At 38.1% G+C, this 16351-nt stretch overlaps 1 protein-coding gene across 1 annotated transcript; it reads left to right on the top strand.

Moving 5' to 3' along the window:
* The first annotated feature begins 58 nt into the window (after positions 1–58).
* Positions 59–993, top strand: LOC149257938 (putative germin-like protein 2-1). The gene is made up of 2 exons (XM_089414614.1): positions 59–257; positions 359–993. Exons 1-2 carry the CDS (start codon positions 128–130, stop codon positions 901–903), a joined length of 675 nt encoding a protein of 224 aa, XP_089270740.1. The 5' UTR covers positions 59–127; the 3' UTR covers positions 904–993.
* The last annotated feature ends 15358 nt before the right edge of the window (positions 994–16351 follow it).

Raw genomic sequence — 16351 nt, 5'->3', positions numbered from 1 at the left:
TACGTTATAAAAGGAAAAGGAAAGACGTTCAAAATTCATTCTTCATCGAACTACTCAGTGCAGCATCATCTATCATTTAAGCATCGAATTATCGTAAGGAAGAAAAGAAAAGAAAAGAGTTGCAGGCATGGAATCCTTTCTGGCGTTAGCCCTTGCAGTACTGGTGATCTTGTCATACGCGAATAGTGTTGTTATTGTGTGCGCAGGTGATCCAGATCCTTTACAAGACATTTGCGTCGCTGATTTAAAGAGCAAAGGTATAAATTTGCATTTGATGATTGTGTATTTCTATTTCTGATGCGTTTGCCATCAATACTGTGATCATCTAAATGTTGTTTTAATTTGATTTATGATGCAGTTATTGTGAACGGATTCCCGTGCAAGGATGCGGCCATGGTTACAGCAAAGGACTTCTTGTTGAGCGGCCTAGATAAAGCGGGAGATACAAGTAACATGTTGGGATTTAACGTAACGCCAGCCTCTGTCATGGAGCTACCAGGCCTGAACACCTTAGGAATCTCCATGGTTCGGATTGATTTCGCTACTCCTCTCGGCCTCGTTCCCCCTCACATACATCCGCGGGCCACCGAAATCTTGGTGGTCATCGAGGGTACTCTTTCAGTTGGTTTCATCACCACTAACAACACATTGATCGCCACAAAGCTTGAGAAGGGAGACGTGTTCGTGTTCCCCAAAGGCCTTGTGCACTTCCAACTCAACATTGGCTCTGTCAACGCAGTGGCCATCTCTGGACTGAGCAGCCAGAATCCAGGAACTCAGCTGGTGGCCAACGCACTGTTCGGGGCCTCTCCCCCTGTTGATGCCTCCGTTCTTGCCAGAGCTTTCCAGATCGATACCAAGCTCGTCCACCGTCTCCAAAACAAATTCAAGTCCACCTCCTGATCTCATGACGACGTCACTTCTCGTTTGCATGAATCATAATAGAACAGATTTGGTCTTTCGTTGATATTTATATAAAAAAATAAAACCCCTCTCCTACTCTGAGGGTGACGGAGTAATAGGTAGTCATTCTTATCTAATAATATGTATGGTACCCCATAAATGGAGGGTCAATATTGTTTGGATTAGTAAATTTCATATCTATGTATGCAGACTTATCGCAGTAACAAAGCGAACAGTACCCTTTTCTTCATTTTCTGGAGTTGCCGAACCTACCTCCTTAGATTAGGATTACAATGGCATGGCATTGCATCAACTAATGATATCATGTACACTTCCTGCAATTTGGTGGTTATATTTGGACACCCTCTTCCATCGTCATATTACTCCTCTATCGCTCCAATTATTTTTCTTCTCAATTAGAAATTCAATCTAATTCTCTACCAGGGAGGGACAAGACCTTCAATTTGTTTATCTGGTTGATGTCCATACACGTTATGTTATGTTTTGTTTGAGCAAATTATGAAATGTTAACTAAACCACGAGCAAGTGTTCGTGTTCGTGCTATCCATAGCTCATCATCTGCTTTTCCTAGTCTCTATGTGCATGGAACATCAAGGTTGCGGGGAAGCGTTTGTGGATATGCATTTTTGTGCGTTTAATATTTTAAATTAAATTATTTGATCGCAATAAATTGTTTATATGCCAATACGAAATTAGCTAATGAATTATTTAATAAATTATTTAGAATGAATTATTTTATTTTTAGATATTATAAAGTATTAAAATATTACGTGTAATTATTTGGATTTTGTATAAAAAATAGATTAAAACTAATTTCTGTTAGAATATTTATATAACAATAAAATATTACGTGTAATTATTTGGATTTTGTATAAAAAATAGATTAAAACTAATTTCTGTTAGAATATTTATATAACAAAAATCTAAGAGATGCCTTTTTTGAGTTTTAATTGAAAAATACTTGAGCTATATAATATTTAGAGCAAGTTCGAAACCATTTTATTTGATTGGAGAGATGCTTCTCATTCTTTTTAATAAAATTTTAAGAATAGTAATTTGGAAAGAAAATTCATGTTTTTGCCCATAAAAAATGATTTTTCCTTTTTTCTTAAAACAATGAGCCAAATTTTCTAGCATAAAACTAGCTAAAGTGTTTACACTCTAAGTGTTATATCCCTATAAATTACATACACGTTGACATTTACTATTCCTTTTGGAATATTATTATTATTTACCATGTTTACGTTAAACGAAAACGGTTGAAATGAGTTGTGAATTCATTGGTAGATATTGTGAAGTTATTTTTCTTTATGGAAAGGGAAAACATGAAAAACGAGGTTTGACCTAGTGTGCATATAGGAGGTGCTTAGCGTTTGAAATTAGTAACCATTGTGAATTCATTGGTAACTATCTATGAAGTTATCTTTATACGTGGAAAGGAAAAAATAGAAAAAAGGAGGTTTTATGCAGTGTGCATATAGGAGGTGCCGGGAGTTTGAAATTGGTTAATTATTAAGTAGGGTCGTGTTCTTGATCATTAGTAATTGATATCATTTTAAATTAGGGAAATAAACTATTAATGAGGTTGAAAGAGTATTTCCAGTATAAATTTTAATTTAACTTAAAAAGTCATTGTTATACCTTTATAGTCACCCATATCGGGGGATGATTTAGCGCACCAAGATGGCCCATCACTATAGGTTTGTGGTGCATCAGGACTCATTTCATGTCATTGATTTTCTCAATCCAAAACTACGTGATTCCATACCCTCACTTTTTATATTTCACAATTATTAAAATTCATAAGTTTAAAACTTATTGAAGTATGCAGATAATCATTTCATACAATTATGCTTTAACATAACCAATATACAAATGATATGAATGAAATTAATCTTATAGAATTATGTAGATAATCATTCCATACAATTATGCTTTAACATAACCAATATACAAATGATATGAATGAAAGTAATCTTATAGAATTAACAACCCAACTCGCGTAAAAGTTGTCAAATATTCAAATGTGTTACAGCCAAGTGAACTCTAGTCTCGTATAAACCTATCCCCAAATTTCCTATTTGATTTACTGCCATTGATCACAACTTTGTCATAGATCAAAAACATTTCACTTGATAGAAATAGTAAGTACTCTCATATGCATGCAATGTATGAAGAGTTAAGTTAAGTGAAGGAAAGCAAGTTAAGTCTAATATTAGAAGTCAAGTGAGTCAGGGTTAGGGTTAAAAAGTTAATGCCTTGTCAAGAAAAGCTAAGGAAAAGAAAAATGTTGATTTATGTTTAAGTGAAGTTAGAAAAGTTTAGTTAAAGTGTCAAGTCATAGTTTGCATGAGGAAAAGAAAGTTAGAGTTTGCATGATTCCATATTTAGAAATTTTAGTGCTTATATACTCATGGTTTAGTCATTTTAATGTGATGTAAGAAGAGAGAAGTGGATGTATATAAGAGAATAATTAATTAATAGAACTTCTTTATTCAAGAAGAAGCTTGTGTACCTATTTGTTTTTATGTTTTTATGTTTATCTCTGCCTCTAAATAACAAGTGGTATCAGAGCAAGGTTTAGTAAGGTTTCAAAGAACCAAAGGAGTTAAGAAGGTCATGAGCTACTTCCACTAAGAGCCTTGGCTATTGTGAGTATCCCACAAATCGAAGTTTGCATCCATCGATCCATAAGTAGAAACTAGAGCTCGTTGAGAGTTTGTAAACCCAACTACTAAAATATTAGGGTGAGTAGCCTATAGAGCCACCACTACTGACGAAAGAATGAGTCTCCATCATAAGATGTAGCCATGATCCTCCATAAGAGTCTGTGTAGAAGAGCTTAGCAAAGTTGCTAGTAGTTGTTGGGAGCCATCGTTAAAGTGAAGGTTAAAATGTTTAAAGATAATCAAGTGTATGCGTTTTCATTTCTAGAAGGATGACACAATAAGGAAAGAAGACAAAATACAAAAGAAAGACGATAGTCATGGGTCACAAAGCAAGACTAAATCAAACCGAGAAAAGAAATTGAAAGGAAGAGCCAAAGTATTTTGAAGAGATCATAGAGGTTCTCACCACAATCGAGGCATATAAAAGACAAGTAGATGAAGTAGAACAATTCGAGGATGAATGGATCAGGATAGATCTAGTAACACTTCCAAAATTTACTGGTAAAAAAATTAATTTTTGGGAACTGTCAAAATGAAAACTTTTATTCGATGTAAAGAGTTGATTGAGTATTGGTCTAATAACCCATATGATGAAGTACATGATGCCTTAGTATTGGATCTTATAAAACATGCATTGGATGAGAATTCCTTATGCAAGGTAGCAAAAGCTACATCTTCCTAGGAAGCATGGAAGACCCTAGAAGTAGAATTTGGTATAAAGGAAAGTGACATAAAGCAACAAATTCTGTTACAGTCTGTTGAAGAATCAATAGAAAGTCAACTGCAGGTCTAAGAGTAAATGAGAAAGACTCTAAGAGGAAAACAAAGCTTGGAGAATCCCACTCAAATGTGGATGATGGTCATAAAGACTATAAAAGTGAAACCCATCATGCAGACATGCATATGGATGAAGAAGACACAGAAAATATTGTAGAGTGAGAATTTGAAGCCTCTACATGTGAAGTAGAGCAAGAGAATATAGATTCTCGAGAACCCCACTGTAACATGGATGGTGAAGATGATGATGAATCTCATTATGACGAGACACATGTGGATGGTGACTGCAAAATGAGTTGTGAATTGGTGAATCCAATAATGCACCTTGTTGATTATGGTGAAGGTTCCAATAAAAAAATGAATAACATGCGTGATCTAGTTCGTATGATTGTAGTTGATGATGACCTATTTTCATCAAAGTTTGAGGCATTTAATTTTGAGAATAAAAAATACATTTTTCATAAGAAGTAATGGTTTGTAGAGCTGAAAGTGCATCTCTCATGAATCCAGCAACAAATGATGAATTTAGTGAAGTTGAAATTGTTAATGAGCACATGCATGCTCAGATATCTCACCACAGAGTGGACGAAAATTATGTTGATGAAATTTGTGGTCTCTTTTTTGAAACAAGGACTGATTGTGGAAATATGGAAAGTGCCATGTTTTATGAAGAATTGAAGGTTGAAGCTATCACTGTAGTAGTAAGTTATGAAGCAATAGTTAGAATTTCTCATGAAGCAGTGTGCAATCTAGCAACAATTGATGATTAAGAAGAGGATAAAGTGATTCATGATTTTTTGATGAGAATATCCACTAACATCATAACATTGGAAGATAGCCTCAATGCAGTTGAAGAGGAACAGAAGAAAAAGGAATCAAAGGAAGCTCTCACTGCAGAGCATAATGAAGATGTTTTTAACATTAATTTTGAGTGTGTAAGTAGACAGGACAACAATCCAATTATAGTTATAGTTGAAAGAGAAGATGAATAAAAAGATGTAGGAAAGGGCATGGAAGTTTCTAAAGATGAAGAAGAAATAATTGAAACAATATTTCAACAATGGAGTCAAGAAGAGATCAAATTCTACTATCAAGAAATATGGCAGAAAGAAGATCAAGAATATGAAGTGGAAGAAGCATGGAAAAGTTCATAGTTTGAAGATGAAGAGTTGTGGTAGTAGTCCATGAGTGAATGAATCTTTGAAGAGGAAGCTATAGAAGATAGGCTCTGAAAGCCTAAATTGTTTTTTAGAACAAATATAAAAGAATTCAAAGAAAAATTGCAGTAGCAATAAGTGAAGAAATATGGAGCTTACATCAAGAAAGCGCAACTAAAAATGAAGCAGTTTCAAAGGTATAGAATATGTAAGAAATGAAAAATGAAAAATAAAAAATTGCATTGTAAATTTTTTTTGAGTCAATTTTTTATTGTAAGCATAGCATGCATAGTTGAGTCATAATTAAGTTAAGGTTGAGTCGCATGGTCATAATTAAGGGGGAGTTTTATAATTAGTAGTTATTGTCATATGCATGCAATGCATGAAGAGTAGAGTTAAGTTAACAAAAGAAATTCGAGTCTAATATTAGAAGTCAAGTGAGACATAGTTAGGAGGTTAACACTTTATCTAGATAAGTTAATTCAAGTAAAAGAAAAATGTTGAGTTAAGTTAAAGGAAAGTTAGAAAATTTTAGAAAGTGTGAAGTCTTAGTTTGCATGAGGAAAGGAGAGTTAGAGTTTGCATTATTCCATATTTAAAACGTTTGGTGTTGTTGTAGAGGCTACAACCCCCCTCCAAAATGTTTCCTTCGCTTTGTTTTGGAGCCTCCCTCCTCAAAATCTTAGTACCTTGTCTTGCACTACTCAGGTACTTGTGTTTCATTCAAGTTTATCTTTCACCTTGCAGCTTGTGTTCGCTTACTTACTTTGCTAACTAACCACAAGCTGAACCTTCACATCCAGTTCTTGCGCTGTCTTGGAAAACTGCGTAGTCCTAGATGGAAGCCTGCATTTCTCTCAAGAAATGTGCAGAGTAGCCAGGCAATCTTCCTTTCTCTCAAAAATTGGGTAGATAACCCTGGCAATCATCCTTTCTCTCCAAAATTGCGCAGAACATCCTGGTAGCAAGCTTCAACTTAGAAATTACATAGAACCAGCTGACAACTTGTCTTCAGCTGGGAAATTGCGTAGAGCATGAGAGGCATCCAAAGCCACTCAACGCAAGAATTGTGCAGAAGCATTCCATAAGCTATTTTCCAATGCATGTGCCGACAAGTTGCCCAGTTCACTCCAAAACTACGTAATTTCTCCATTCATGCATCGCAGCCTTTCCCGAAAAAGAAAAAAAAGCAAAAAGAATCCATAAAAAATAGGGATCTATTTTTATCACTAGGAGTTACACTCAAGTCATTTTTAGAAACTTCCTGCCACTTTTCGCCTTTTCCTAGATTTTTGGCATGTGTGTCATAAACCTTGAATCTACCAAATCTATTTAAACGATGCCCCAAATCTCATTCTACACATTTGATCTTAGAGCTCTCGCATTCCTAAGGCATCTAGGAACCTTCGACACAGTCGGTGAAACTTTCTTGGGTAATTTTTTCTTTTTAAGTCTTTTGTTGCTTTTTTTGTCGCTTTTGTTTCCTTGGCTTGTGTGAGTGATGTTTTGCATGTTTTATTGAACAACCATTGTCATTTTTAGAAGTGTTGTATCAAGTTTTGTATTTTCTTTCTTAAGTGTCGCAACATTATTTTTTCACTAACGGTCGTCATTGCAGTGACTCTCTCCACTAACTTTGATGCTCATCCATTTGGCTGATTCCTGCATTGATTTGATTTCACGCATGATCATTCACTCCTATCTACACCATACTTTGCTCATGTATTTAGATCTACTCGTTTTCAAGTTGCCCTTGGGCATATCTGGGCTGCCTTGGCTCAGATCTTACTTTGTCTGGCATGCACTACGCATTCTCAGAACTCGAGGCTCTACCTTGGCTCCAGCAATTATGTAGAAGCATCTTGTGGCCTCCAGATGTGCTCTACATAGTTCTGGAAGATAGTGCCCAGTCTTGCCCACTAGGATTGTGCAATGCGCAGTCCTAGCCAGCAGTCAAGCGGGACTGAACTGCACATTGCACAGTTCTAGTCCACAGTCAATGCAGCTGGACTGCGCTTTGCGTAGTTCTAGTCAGCAACAAGTCTCACTGGTAGTTGAGACTACGCAATGCATAGTTCCAACTAATATTCTCCCCGCCTCTGAGAGGCACTACTATGCAATCGTCCCCAACAATCACGCAGTTTGTTGCATGATCGATCCTTGAAGTGCTTTGTGTTTTTAAAGTGACATTTGCTTTCTGTGAGTGTCTACTCTGTCTCTAGATACATTAGTTGTTGAGTAGTCTCTTAGCAATACATGCATCATGGTTTCCAAGAGAGCTGGATCAAAGGACACTGTAGAGAGCAGCACTAGAGACGTGGTTGAACAGGTGCCAATGAACTTGCCCATCTATGTCGACACGCAGTTGTTCGTAGATAAGGACATGAATATCACATGGAAATAAATAAAGGCCATATTTGTAGGCATTTTTAAGGAAGATTTGGAAGATTGACAAGTCTATGTCAACATTCAAATTCAGGCTTGTGCAGGGTTGAATACAGGTACCTACCTTCCATGCATGGATATCATTCACTGGGTTGTCTAACATACCAATCCCGAGACGATGAAATTGAGAAATAATAGTGGGACACACCTTACCACCTTCAAGATGGAAAACTACCATCAGATGTATCACTTGCCGCAGCCGATGAACTACATGGATACATTGTTCTTCACTCCCAACCCCAATGTAAACACTAGAGATATCACGAAGCATTGGGTAAAAGAGCCATCGAAGTTCAGGACGACACCCAACCAGGTCTACAAGACAAAGTCACTCGGGAAGGCTTACCAACTCCTGGTCATCTTCACATGTTGCTTGTATGGTCAAGAGAGCACAAATAGGTTCCTGCAGAGTTGGGTTGTTATGTTAGATCAATTGGCCTTTCAACTGGTCGGACATGTTGGCTCTGCAGCTGAAAGTGCATGTGTCAAATGCCTGGAATCCGCCTAAGGATGGACAAACAAGATTCTTTATGTTCGCGTACCTTATTGATGCAATCTGTGCCCAACAACAGTTTCTTGGCATGGGTTGGACAGGGGCACTATCAGAGGAAGCAATGAACATTTATTGCAAGTTTCTCTTTGGGTGCAGCTACTGAGGAGTAATGGCGAGGTTATCTGACCACTTCATCGCCCCAATGTATAGGATGATATTCGAACATGATCCACCTTACATGTCCCAGGAAGCGATGCAAATATTGCTTAACATCATATATTGGTATGCCTCACCGGATGGCACCTTCATCAAAATTTTTGGCATGGAGAAGCCTTCGCATGAGCTACTAAGGTTTTCCACAGACAAGCTGGTCATGCAAGAGGTTGCATACCAAATCTCCATAGGGTTATCAATAGGACTTCATAGGAGGAAGAAGGCCCCATGGCCTACTTTTCCTTTGTGGATTGGGTTGTATGAGATTCATATCTTCAAAGATGCAGATGTTGAGGACGAAGACTTGAATAAGTTTGGGTTCGACACCAAGAGCTTCAATCCGTATGATCCCCACTACATATGAAAGAACCATTGTGCGAAGGTGTACTACCCATGGATCTACGGGGCATGTCATTAGCAAGAGGAATATCTTTGGAGGTATTTCTATAACTCCTATAAGCTCAATGAACCGGTTAGCATGGCTATAGAATGGAAATTAGCACTACAGGCAGCAACACCACACAGAGAAACAACAACAACAACAACAATAGTGAGCAATAAACCGGCACATGACAAAGGTAAGAGGAAGATTGCCGAGAGCGCAAAGGCTGAGAAAAGTTACAAGCTCAACGAAGATCCATTGTTGAGAGTGTAGCTTTGGAGATATATGTGAAGAGGTGACAACATGAAAGGAGAGTCGAGCAGAAAGAGAGAGAGAAGAAAAGGTTGGAAGATACAGAGAGGAGATTACAGGAGACGGAGAAGAAGATGAAAGCGGAACAAGAGCTTAGGAGGAGAGAAAGAGAAGAAAGGTAGAAATAGCAACGGGAAGAAGGACAAGGTGCACTGAAAGAGAAAAATGGGCAGATACAGGTTGATACAACACAACAGATAGCAGATGAAGAAGAGGGTGAGCAGGTGCAGGTTCGGGAACTTGCTCAGCAGGTTGAGAAGTTAGTTGAGGCAATAAACATGGAGACAGAACATGAGCTATAGGACCAAGACACCGGTCTCATGCCGAGGGCATCCGAGTTCACACCACAGTCTTCGCCACCTCCAGAATCACAACCAGTCCCGAGCAAGCAAGGATAAGTTGTTCTCCTTAATAATGATTCAAAGACAGACGTGTACAATTTGGAATTTGACGAATCATAAAAGAGGATTGTACAGGCATGCAGAAAGCAGCTCTCGGATGATCATACATCACTTGCACACACAAATGAAAGGGTTATTGTACCAGATGTTAGAATACATCCAGTTGCCATGGTTGAGGCTTCAAAGGCTTATGTATAATCCACGAGTTAAACGATAAAGTTCTTGATAGCAGAGAATGATCGAATTGCGAAGGACTTGCAAGAGGCCAAGAAGAGAATAGAGCAGTCTGCAGAATCTACCATGACAGAGATGAAGAAATAAATATTGGCGGAGATATCAAATTTGGAGGCCACCATGTGGACATTGTATAGCATATTTGTCACCGTGCACAAAGTAGTTGTCCATCTGTACGGATTTCAACAATAGTGCGCACAGACAACCCAAAATCTCAAAGACATTCACATTGCTATTGTGCACATGAAAGAATGGACAATGAGGTAAAAGGGAGCCCCGCTTTACTTTCACAAGAGGATGAAGCTAGAGGATGAGCTAGATAAAGAATGGATTCAGATGTTGATCCGGAACTATGAGAATCTCCCTCCACTCATCACTAGCATTGGGGCTTCCTATGCACAATTGTTCAGGAGTCTAGATGTCATAGTGCGAATGCACAAAATCCATTCCATCAGAACCCTCACCCAGGCCATGAGGAATAACCAAGTCATGTTGGATGTCGACAAGTACATAGAACAACTAATGTGTGAAGTCACTAGTGATGACTTGCATCTCAGCACAAAGAACATGCAATGGTACATCAGTGGTCCAGCCACACTCAAGATAGTGTTGCGCATGCTTTAGGATGAGCTAGACAGAGGTTTAAAAACCATATGCCCAGAAGCCATGGAGGCAAGAGTCTGATTTGACAAAGATGTCATTAGACAGTATGGGGACACAATAGCGCAATACCAAGCTTGGTATATTTTCATCACTGAATACCATCGTGAGGAGGTTACCGAATTGGTCTTTCCCCAAGACCCTAAGTAATGTTGTTTGTCTTGTCAAGCTAACTCAAGCATATTTTTGTCCCACATGGGTATATGTGGAAATTGTATTATTGTAAATATTTTGTAAGTAAAATTCCAAGTGTCATTAATGGAATGAGAACAGTCATTGTTGTAATGTGAAGAGTCATGAGGGTAGTCCAAGAGTCAAAGGGGATTGTCAAGGGTCACCCCACCCTTTGCTCTATATATAATCTAATAACTCATAGTACGAGATTTTGGGAGCCAAGATTTTGGCTAATCATTTCTTAGAGAAGGCTTGGAGAGTATTGTGACGAGCCTTGGTTTATCCACAGTGCAAAGCGAGTACATCTCTTTGGAGGAGCAAGCGGTGTTGACTGTAATGTTCCACTATTGGAGCTAGTGGTTTCCAATGGTTTATGTATGGATGGAAATTTCACTTAATAATATATAACATAGGCAACACATTTTCATGCATATGTTGTTATTGTAGTTGGACTATTCTAGTTTTTTTAGCAATATATGTTATTTAACTTACGCATTTGTGTATGAACTATTTTGTATGAAAATGTATGAATCTTATTGCAGATGTGTTGTTGGTTTAACCTATCACTTTGGATTGTGGACTATTCTTCTTTCAAGCTTGTGATGTCATTCAGCTCATGTGTTCCTTTCAGGTTACATATTGTTATAGGCTTCTAAGGAATACACTTCCTTTTTTCCCCTTTGTGTGTTAGAACCCCCATGCATCTCACTTGACTCACTACAAGTTCACACACTTTCTTTCGACAAAGATATCAAACTTACCTCTACGCGCTATCGTAGTTAAGGAATTGCTTTACTACCCACTGTTGGGACTCCAAATGGTTTGAGTTCTAGTTGGGACTTCTCACTGGAGAGATTCCCTCACATGTTGGCGGATCTAGCACTGTCAACATTTCTAGTGCTAGAAGGAGGGCTAGATTAAAAGTTGAGTCATTAAAGTCTATTTTGAATCTCTAGACATCCTTCATGACTTACATTACATTTAATTCTCTGAGATGTATATCTCATGGATGTGATTTTGAAGTGTTGGAGGATCTCCTTAATGAATTGTCACATAACACATATGATGGTGAAGACAGAGAATCCTTGCTTAGTCAAGGAGTTTCCTTCATGGGTTTCTATGAAAGGAATGAAATCCATTAGGATCACATTGCTTGCTTGTTGTTCACATTCACGTTCTGAGGGAATGCGTTGTAATGGTGTGTCACATTGCTTGTAGCCTTCATTCACTCTTATGATCAAATGATTAAAGATTTGGCCTATGATTTCTATCATTATGATCGTAAAGCACTTAATAAAAAAATTATGGAATTATGAAAATCACCTGATGAATCCATTTTTCAATTTTGGAAGCGCTTCCAAAATATCGCTTTTCAAATCCCAAAAGATAAAATTGATTGGAAAGTTCTCAATGAAATATTTCAGTATCTTCTTCACATATCTAAAAATCCTCATGTGTTAGAATCATTCGAACCCCTCCGAGCATACCTCGGTGTTAGAGCTGCCAAACCCAAGATGGACAAGGTTGTTGTCACAAGTGACCCTCCATCTGCTTCTCATCAAACATCTCTAGCTCTGCAGTGTGAGGTGGGAGAAGTTGTGAACCCATCTGTTGAACTGTCACATCCTCCCACCCCACCTTCTCTCAATATCTATGCAAATTTGGCTTGCAAACCTACTGGTTGTCACATGAACCTATTATCTTAACCTTCTTCCTCTTGTTATGTTGATCCTCTGGATTGTATTGTGTTGTGTTCTCCCGTTCTAGACTCCACATTTGTTGTTCACGAGGATCAAGTGTCGATGACGTTGGTGTTGCGAAACTAACCTGCGCTGGGATTTATGATGAGTATGTGTGGGAATATGAAGAAGAACCTACGGTGAAGGATGACCTCCTTCCCTCCGCACCACATCCATTGTTTCCTGACACCTTTTGTGATTCTACCACTTATGTTTTGTCTTGTGAAAGTTCATTCTTGGATGTTTCTACTTCCGATCATCCACATGACACACAAGATGTCAGTTTTTCATTTAATTGCGGAGGGGACACATATTTCTTTATGAATCCACCCAATTTATCATATTTTCTTTCTAGAAAATCAGAGGGTGAAAATTCTTGTTTCTCATCAACCCCTCTGTATGATTTGTCAGATCATGAGGATACCAATGAACATCTCGAATTTTCTGGTTGTGGCTGTCATGATCTCTTTACTCCATTCGATCATGATTCTGATTCACTTGTTGTTGATCTTTCTAAGCCACCGATCTTTGATGATCTACCCACTGATGAAGTGGAAACCCCTTGAACTATTGAGGCACTTCAACCCACGCTGATGGTTATGTCAGGTCCTCGTTGTCTTGAGGTCAGTTCCGCTTTTGATCAAAAATTTGTTGAAATGCCCTAGGCTCCTCATCACTCTCATGTTTACATTAAAGATCAATATAGTTTATAGATTTCACATCCTCCACCTCAATCACATGATCCCATCGCTCATGCATTGGAGGAATCATACACAACGAGCACTCTCGCTAAGCGAAAGTTGTCTTCCTTTTCTATGTTTTCGTGTTTTTTATGGTAAAAAGAGTGTACATGTTCATCATCTGTGCATGGTGTGTTGCAACACCTCGGTACATCTGTAGAGTGTTTGTCTTGCGCTTTTACTCTTTTCTTTTCTGTGGACGCATTCAAACTTCGAGCGTGTTCGTCATCATTGTCTTATCTTTTTTGTGCATTGGTTTACTTGTATATATTTTTGGTCGACTATGCCTTCACCAACATGGGTCAACCAATGCACTGGTGGCTGCATTAGAAATATCACTTTACGTGAGTAGGCCCATGCACTGTTTATTTTAGGAGTAGGAGTATTGTTTTCCTTTTTGTTTGCTCTGCTTGCATTGTTTTCTTTGCTTTCATGAATTTCTTTCATTTACTTTTGTCCTTTGCTTGTTTGTTTGTTTCCTTGTTATGCACCCATAGGTTTAGCTTCACATGAAACCGTGTTTGGCTCTTGAGATAGGCAGGGTGAAGTACAAGAGGACTTGTAGAACTATCAAAAATTGGTTATCTTCTATCCTCTCTTTTTATGAATAATATGTTGTCTTCAGTCGATCATACCCTGATGGAAAACATGTTATGTTTAGAGTGAGTCTTGGTGAAAACACAACGCTTACACTTTTAACTAGTACTACCTACTCTAATCTATTTTTATATATTCGGTTAACCCTTGTCGACTTAGTCAAGTAGAGTAAGGTGAGGGGGGGAAACTTAACAAGTATGTTGGAGGTATATCTATAACATACTTCTCTGAAAGGACAACCTCTTCTACTCTAAATAAATCAAGATCCCTCCTCTGCTTCATGAAATAAATAAGTGCCTATGCATAGTTCTCTGAAAATGAAAAAAAAATGAAATATAAAAAATAAATAAAGGTGAAATAAGGAAAGGCTTCCTGTGTAAAGAGGTGGTGTAAGTAACTCCACCAGGGTACTGACTATGCTCGTTGGCAGCAGAGTGATGCTTGTGTTCCTACGTGACTCTGTTGGGGTAAAGTTTCGATATTCTACATATTTATATATCGTTAATTAACTTGTCAATGCACATCAAATAATTGTCTCTTAAAAGCAATAATTTTTTGTAGAAAATCTACTATAGGTTAACCCGATAATGCAATATAAATCAAAGCAGAATACTACAACCTACTTCTACTATCAATTTGCGGAAGCTTGAAGATCAAGCTGAACAATATAACCAGAAGAAACAGAATCAATGGTGAAATACACACGAAAATACTTTGGGGAAAGCCTCAGCTAAAAACCCCACACTATTGTATTATCATACATGGTGGAAATACATAGGAATTATACAAAGCCTTAGCTCTCACAGCTAGCCAACTTTCAGTACAATCCTCATAGATGCTCACAGGCAATCTTGGCTTCTCTCCAGCCTCTCTCTTTGCCCTCCAAGCTCCTATTTCCTTGCATTGTTCCTTGTGGATGATTCTCCTTTTACCAAGTGGATAATCTCCTCCAGAATTGTGTAATCCTCAAGGATTATATCCTTGACTGCATGCATGTGTTTTCTTATAATAGTACACTATCCTTGAACATTAATCTCAACTAGGTCTTTCTCATAATAGACATGCATGAGTTTCTGATGAGGGAATCTTCAGTTAAATGGAGTAGCACTAGTTGAGTGCATGCATGCATCAACTCACTGTTAACTCTCTATTAGTTCCTCAAACAGTTTGGAACTAGTTTAACTGGACTTAATTCAGTAAACTGAGTTAACTAATTACAACTCAAATATAACTTAATCTTATCTCCCTAATTTAAGGGATAACTCTTGCATGACTTCAGAAAGACTTCTAACTTGAATTTCTCCAACTAATTAATTTAAAATAAATTAATTAATTATTTCCAAGTAGATATTAAGACTAAATTCGATTTTAATTCACAATTTAATTCAAGGACAAATTAAATTGGAATATTCTTGTTGCCATATTTCAACACTCCCTCTCAACAAGAAAGGGATTTTATGCCACCCCGATCTCGTCTCTATCGAACTCGAATTTACACTTTGACAATGCCTTTGTCAAAATGTCAGCATCTTGCTCCTCTGTCGAAATATATTGCAGCAACATGATCCTCCTCATTACATAGTCTCTGAGATGATGATACCGAATGTCGATGTGCTTGGACCCATCATAAAATACTGGATTCTTAGAGAATTTGATACAACTCTGATTATCACAATAGATCACAGTTGGATCCATCCTCTGATAAAACAAACCAACTAGGATATTCTGCATCCAGATGGCCTCACATGCTGCTTGACTTGCAGCCATGTATTCTGCCTCTCCTGAGCTAAGTGCAACCGACCTCTGTTTCCTGCTGTACCAAGAAACTGCTGCTGACCCAAGGTTGAAAATCCCTCCTGATGCGCTCTTCCGATCTGATGGACTCCCTGCCCAATCTGTATCAGTGAAGCCCTGTAGCTTCACTCCCTCTGTCCGTCTGTACCATAATCCATACTGAGATGTTCCTCTAAGGTATCTCAATACATGCTTTTCCACCTTCCAAAACATCTAAGTTGGTAGGCTAAACCATCGCTTGACTCAGCTAGTTCACCACATAGCACAAATATGGTCATGTGTTTACTAAGTACATCAGTGAAGCCACAAGCTACCTATACACAGTAGCCTCTACCACTCCTCTTGAAGTAGCAACCTATGTCCTCTAGTTACCTACTAGAGGAGTTTTCATGGGCTTGCACTTCTCCATGTGGAATCTCCTGAGTATCTCGTTGGCATACTTGCCCTGAGACACCTCCCCATTCTTCTGCCACACTTCCATGCCAAGGAAGTAATGCATGAGACCCATATCTTTCATCTCGAATTCTCTTGCAAGGTCCTCCTTGCAAGACACAATCAACCGATCATCACTAGTCAATATGAGATCATCAACATAAAGTAAGATAATCAATAACTTACCTTTCACCACGATTTGGTACAA

This window comes from Pinus tabuliformis, chromosome 6 (assembly GCF_031772625.1).
Source record: "Pinus tabuliformis cultivar Carrire ecotype Pingquan chromosome 6, CPIR1, whole genome shotgun sequence".
NCBI lineage: Eukaryota > Viridiplantae > Streptophyta > Pinopsida > Pinales > Pinaceae > Pinus > Pinus tabuliformis.
The sequence above is the reverse complement of the archived record's forward strand: the minus strand, read 5'-3'. Positions and strand labels throughout refer to the sequence as shown.

Bases quoted from the DNA above. Each gene is read 5' to 3' on its own strand.
- LOC149257938 (XM_089414614.1), top strand. From the start codon at position 128: ATGGAATCCTTTCTGGCGTTAGCCCTTGCAGTACTGGTGATCTTGTCA. The intron at 258-358 runs GTATAAATTTGC...TTTATGATGCAG, and splicing joins CGCTGATTTAAAGAGCAAAG to TTATTGTGAACGGATTCCCG.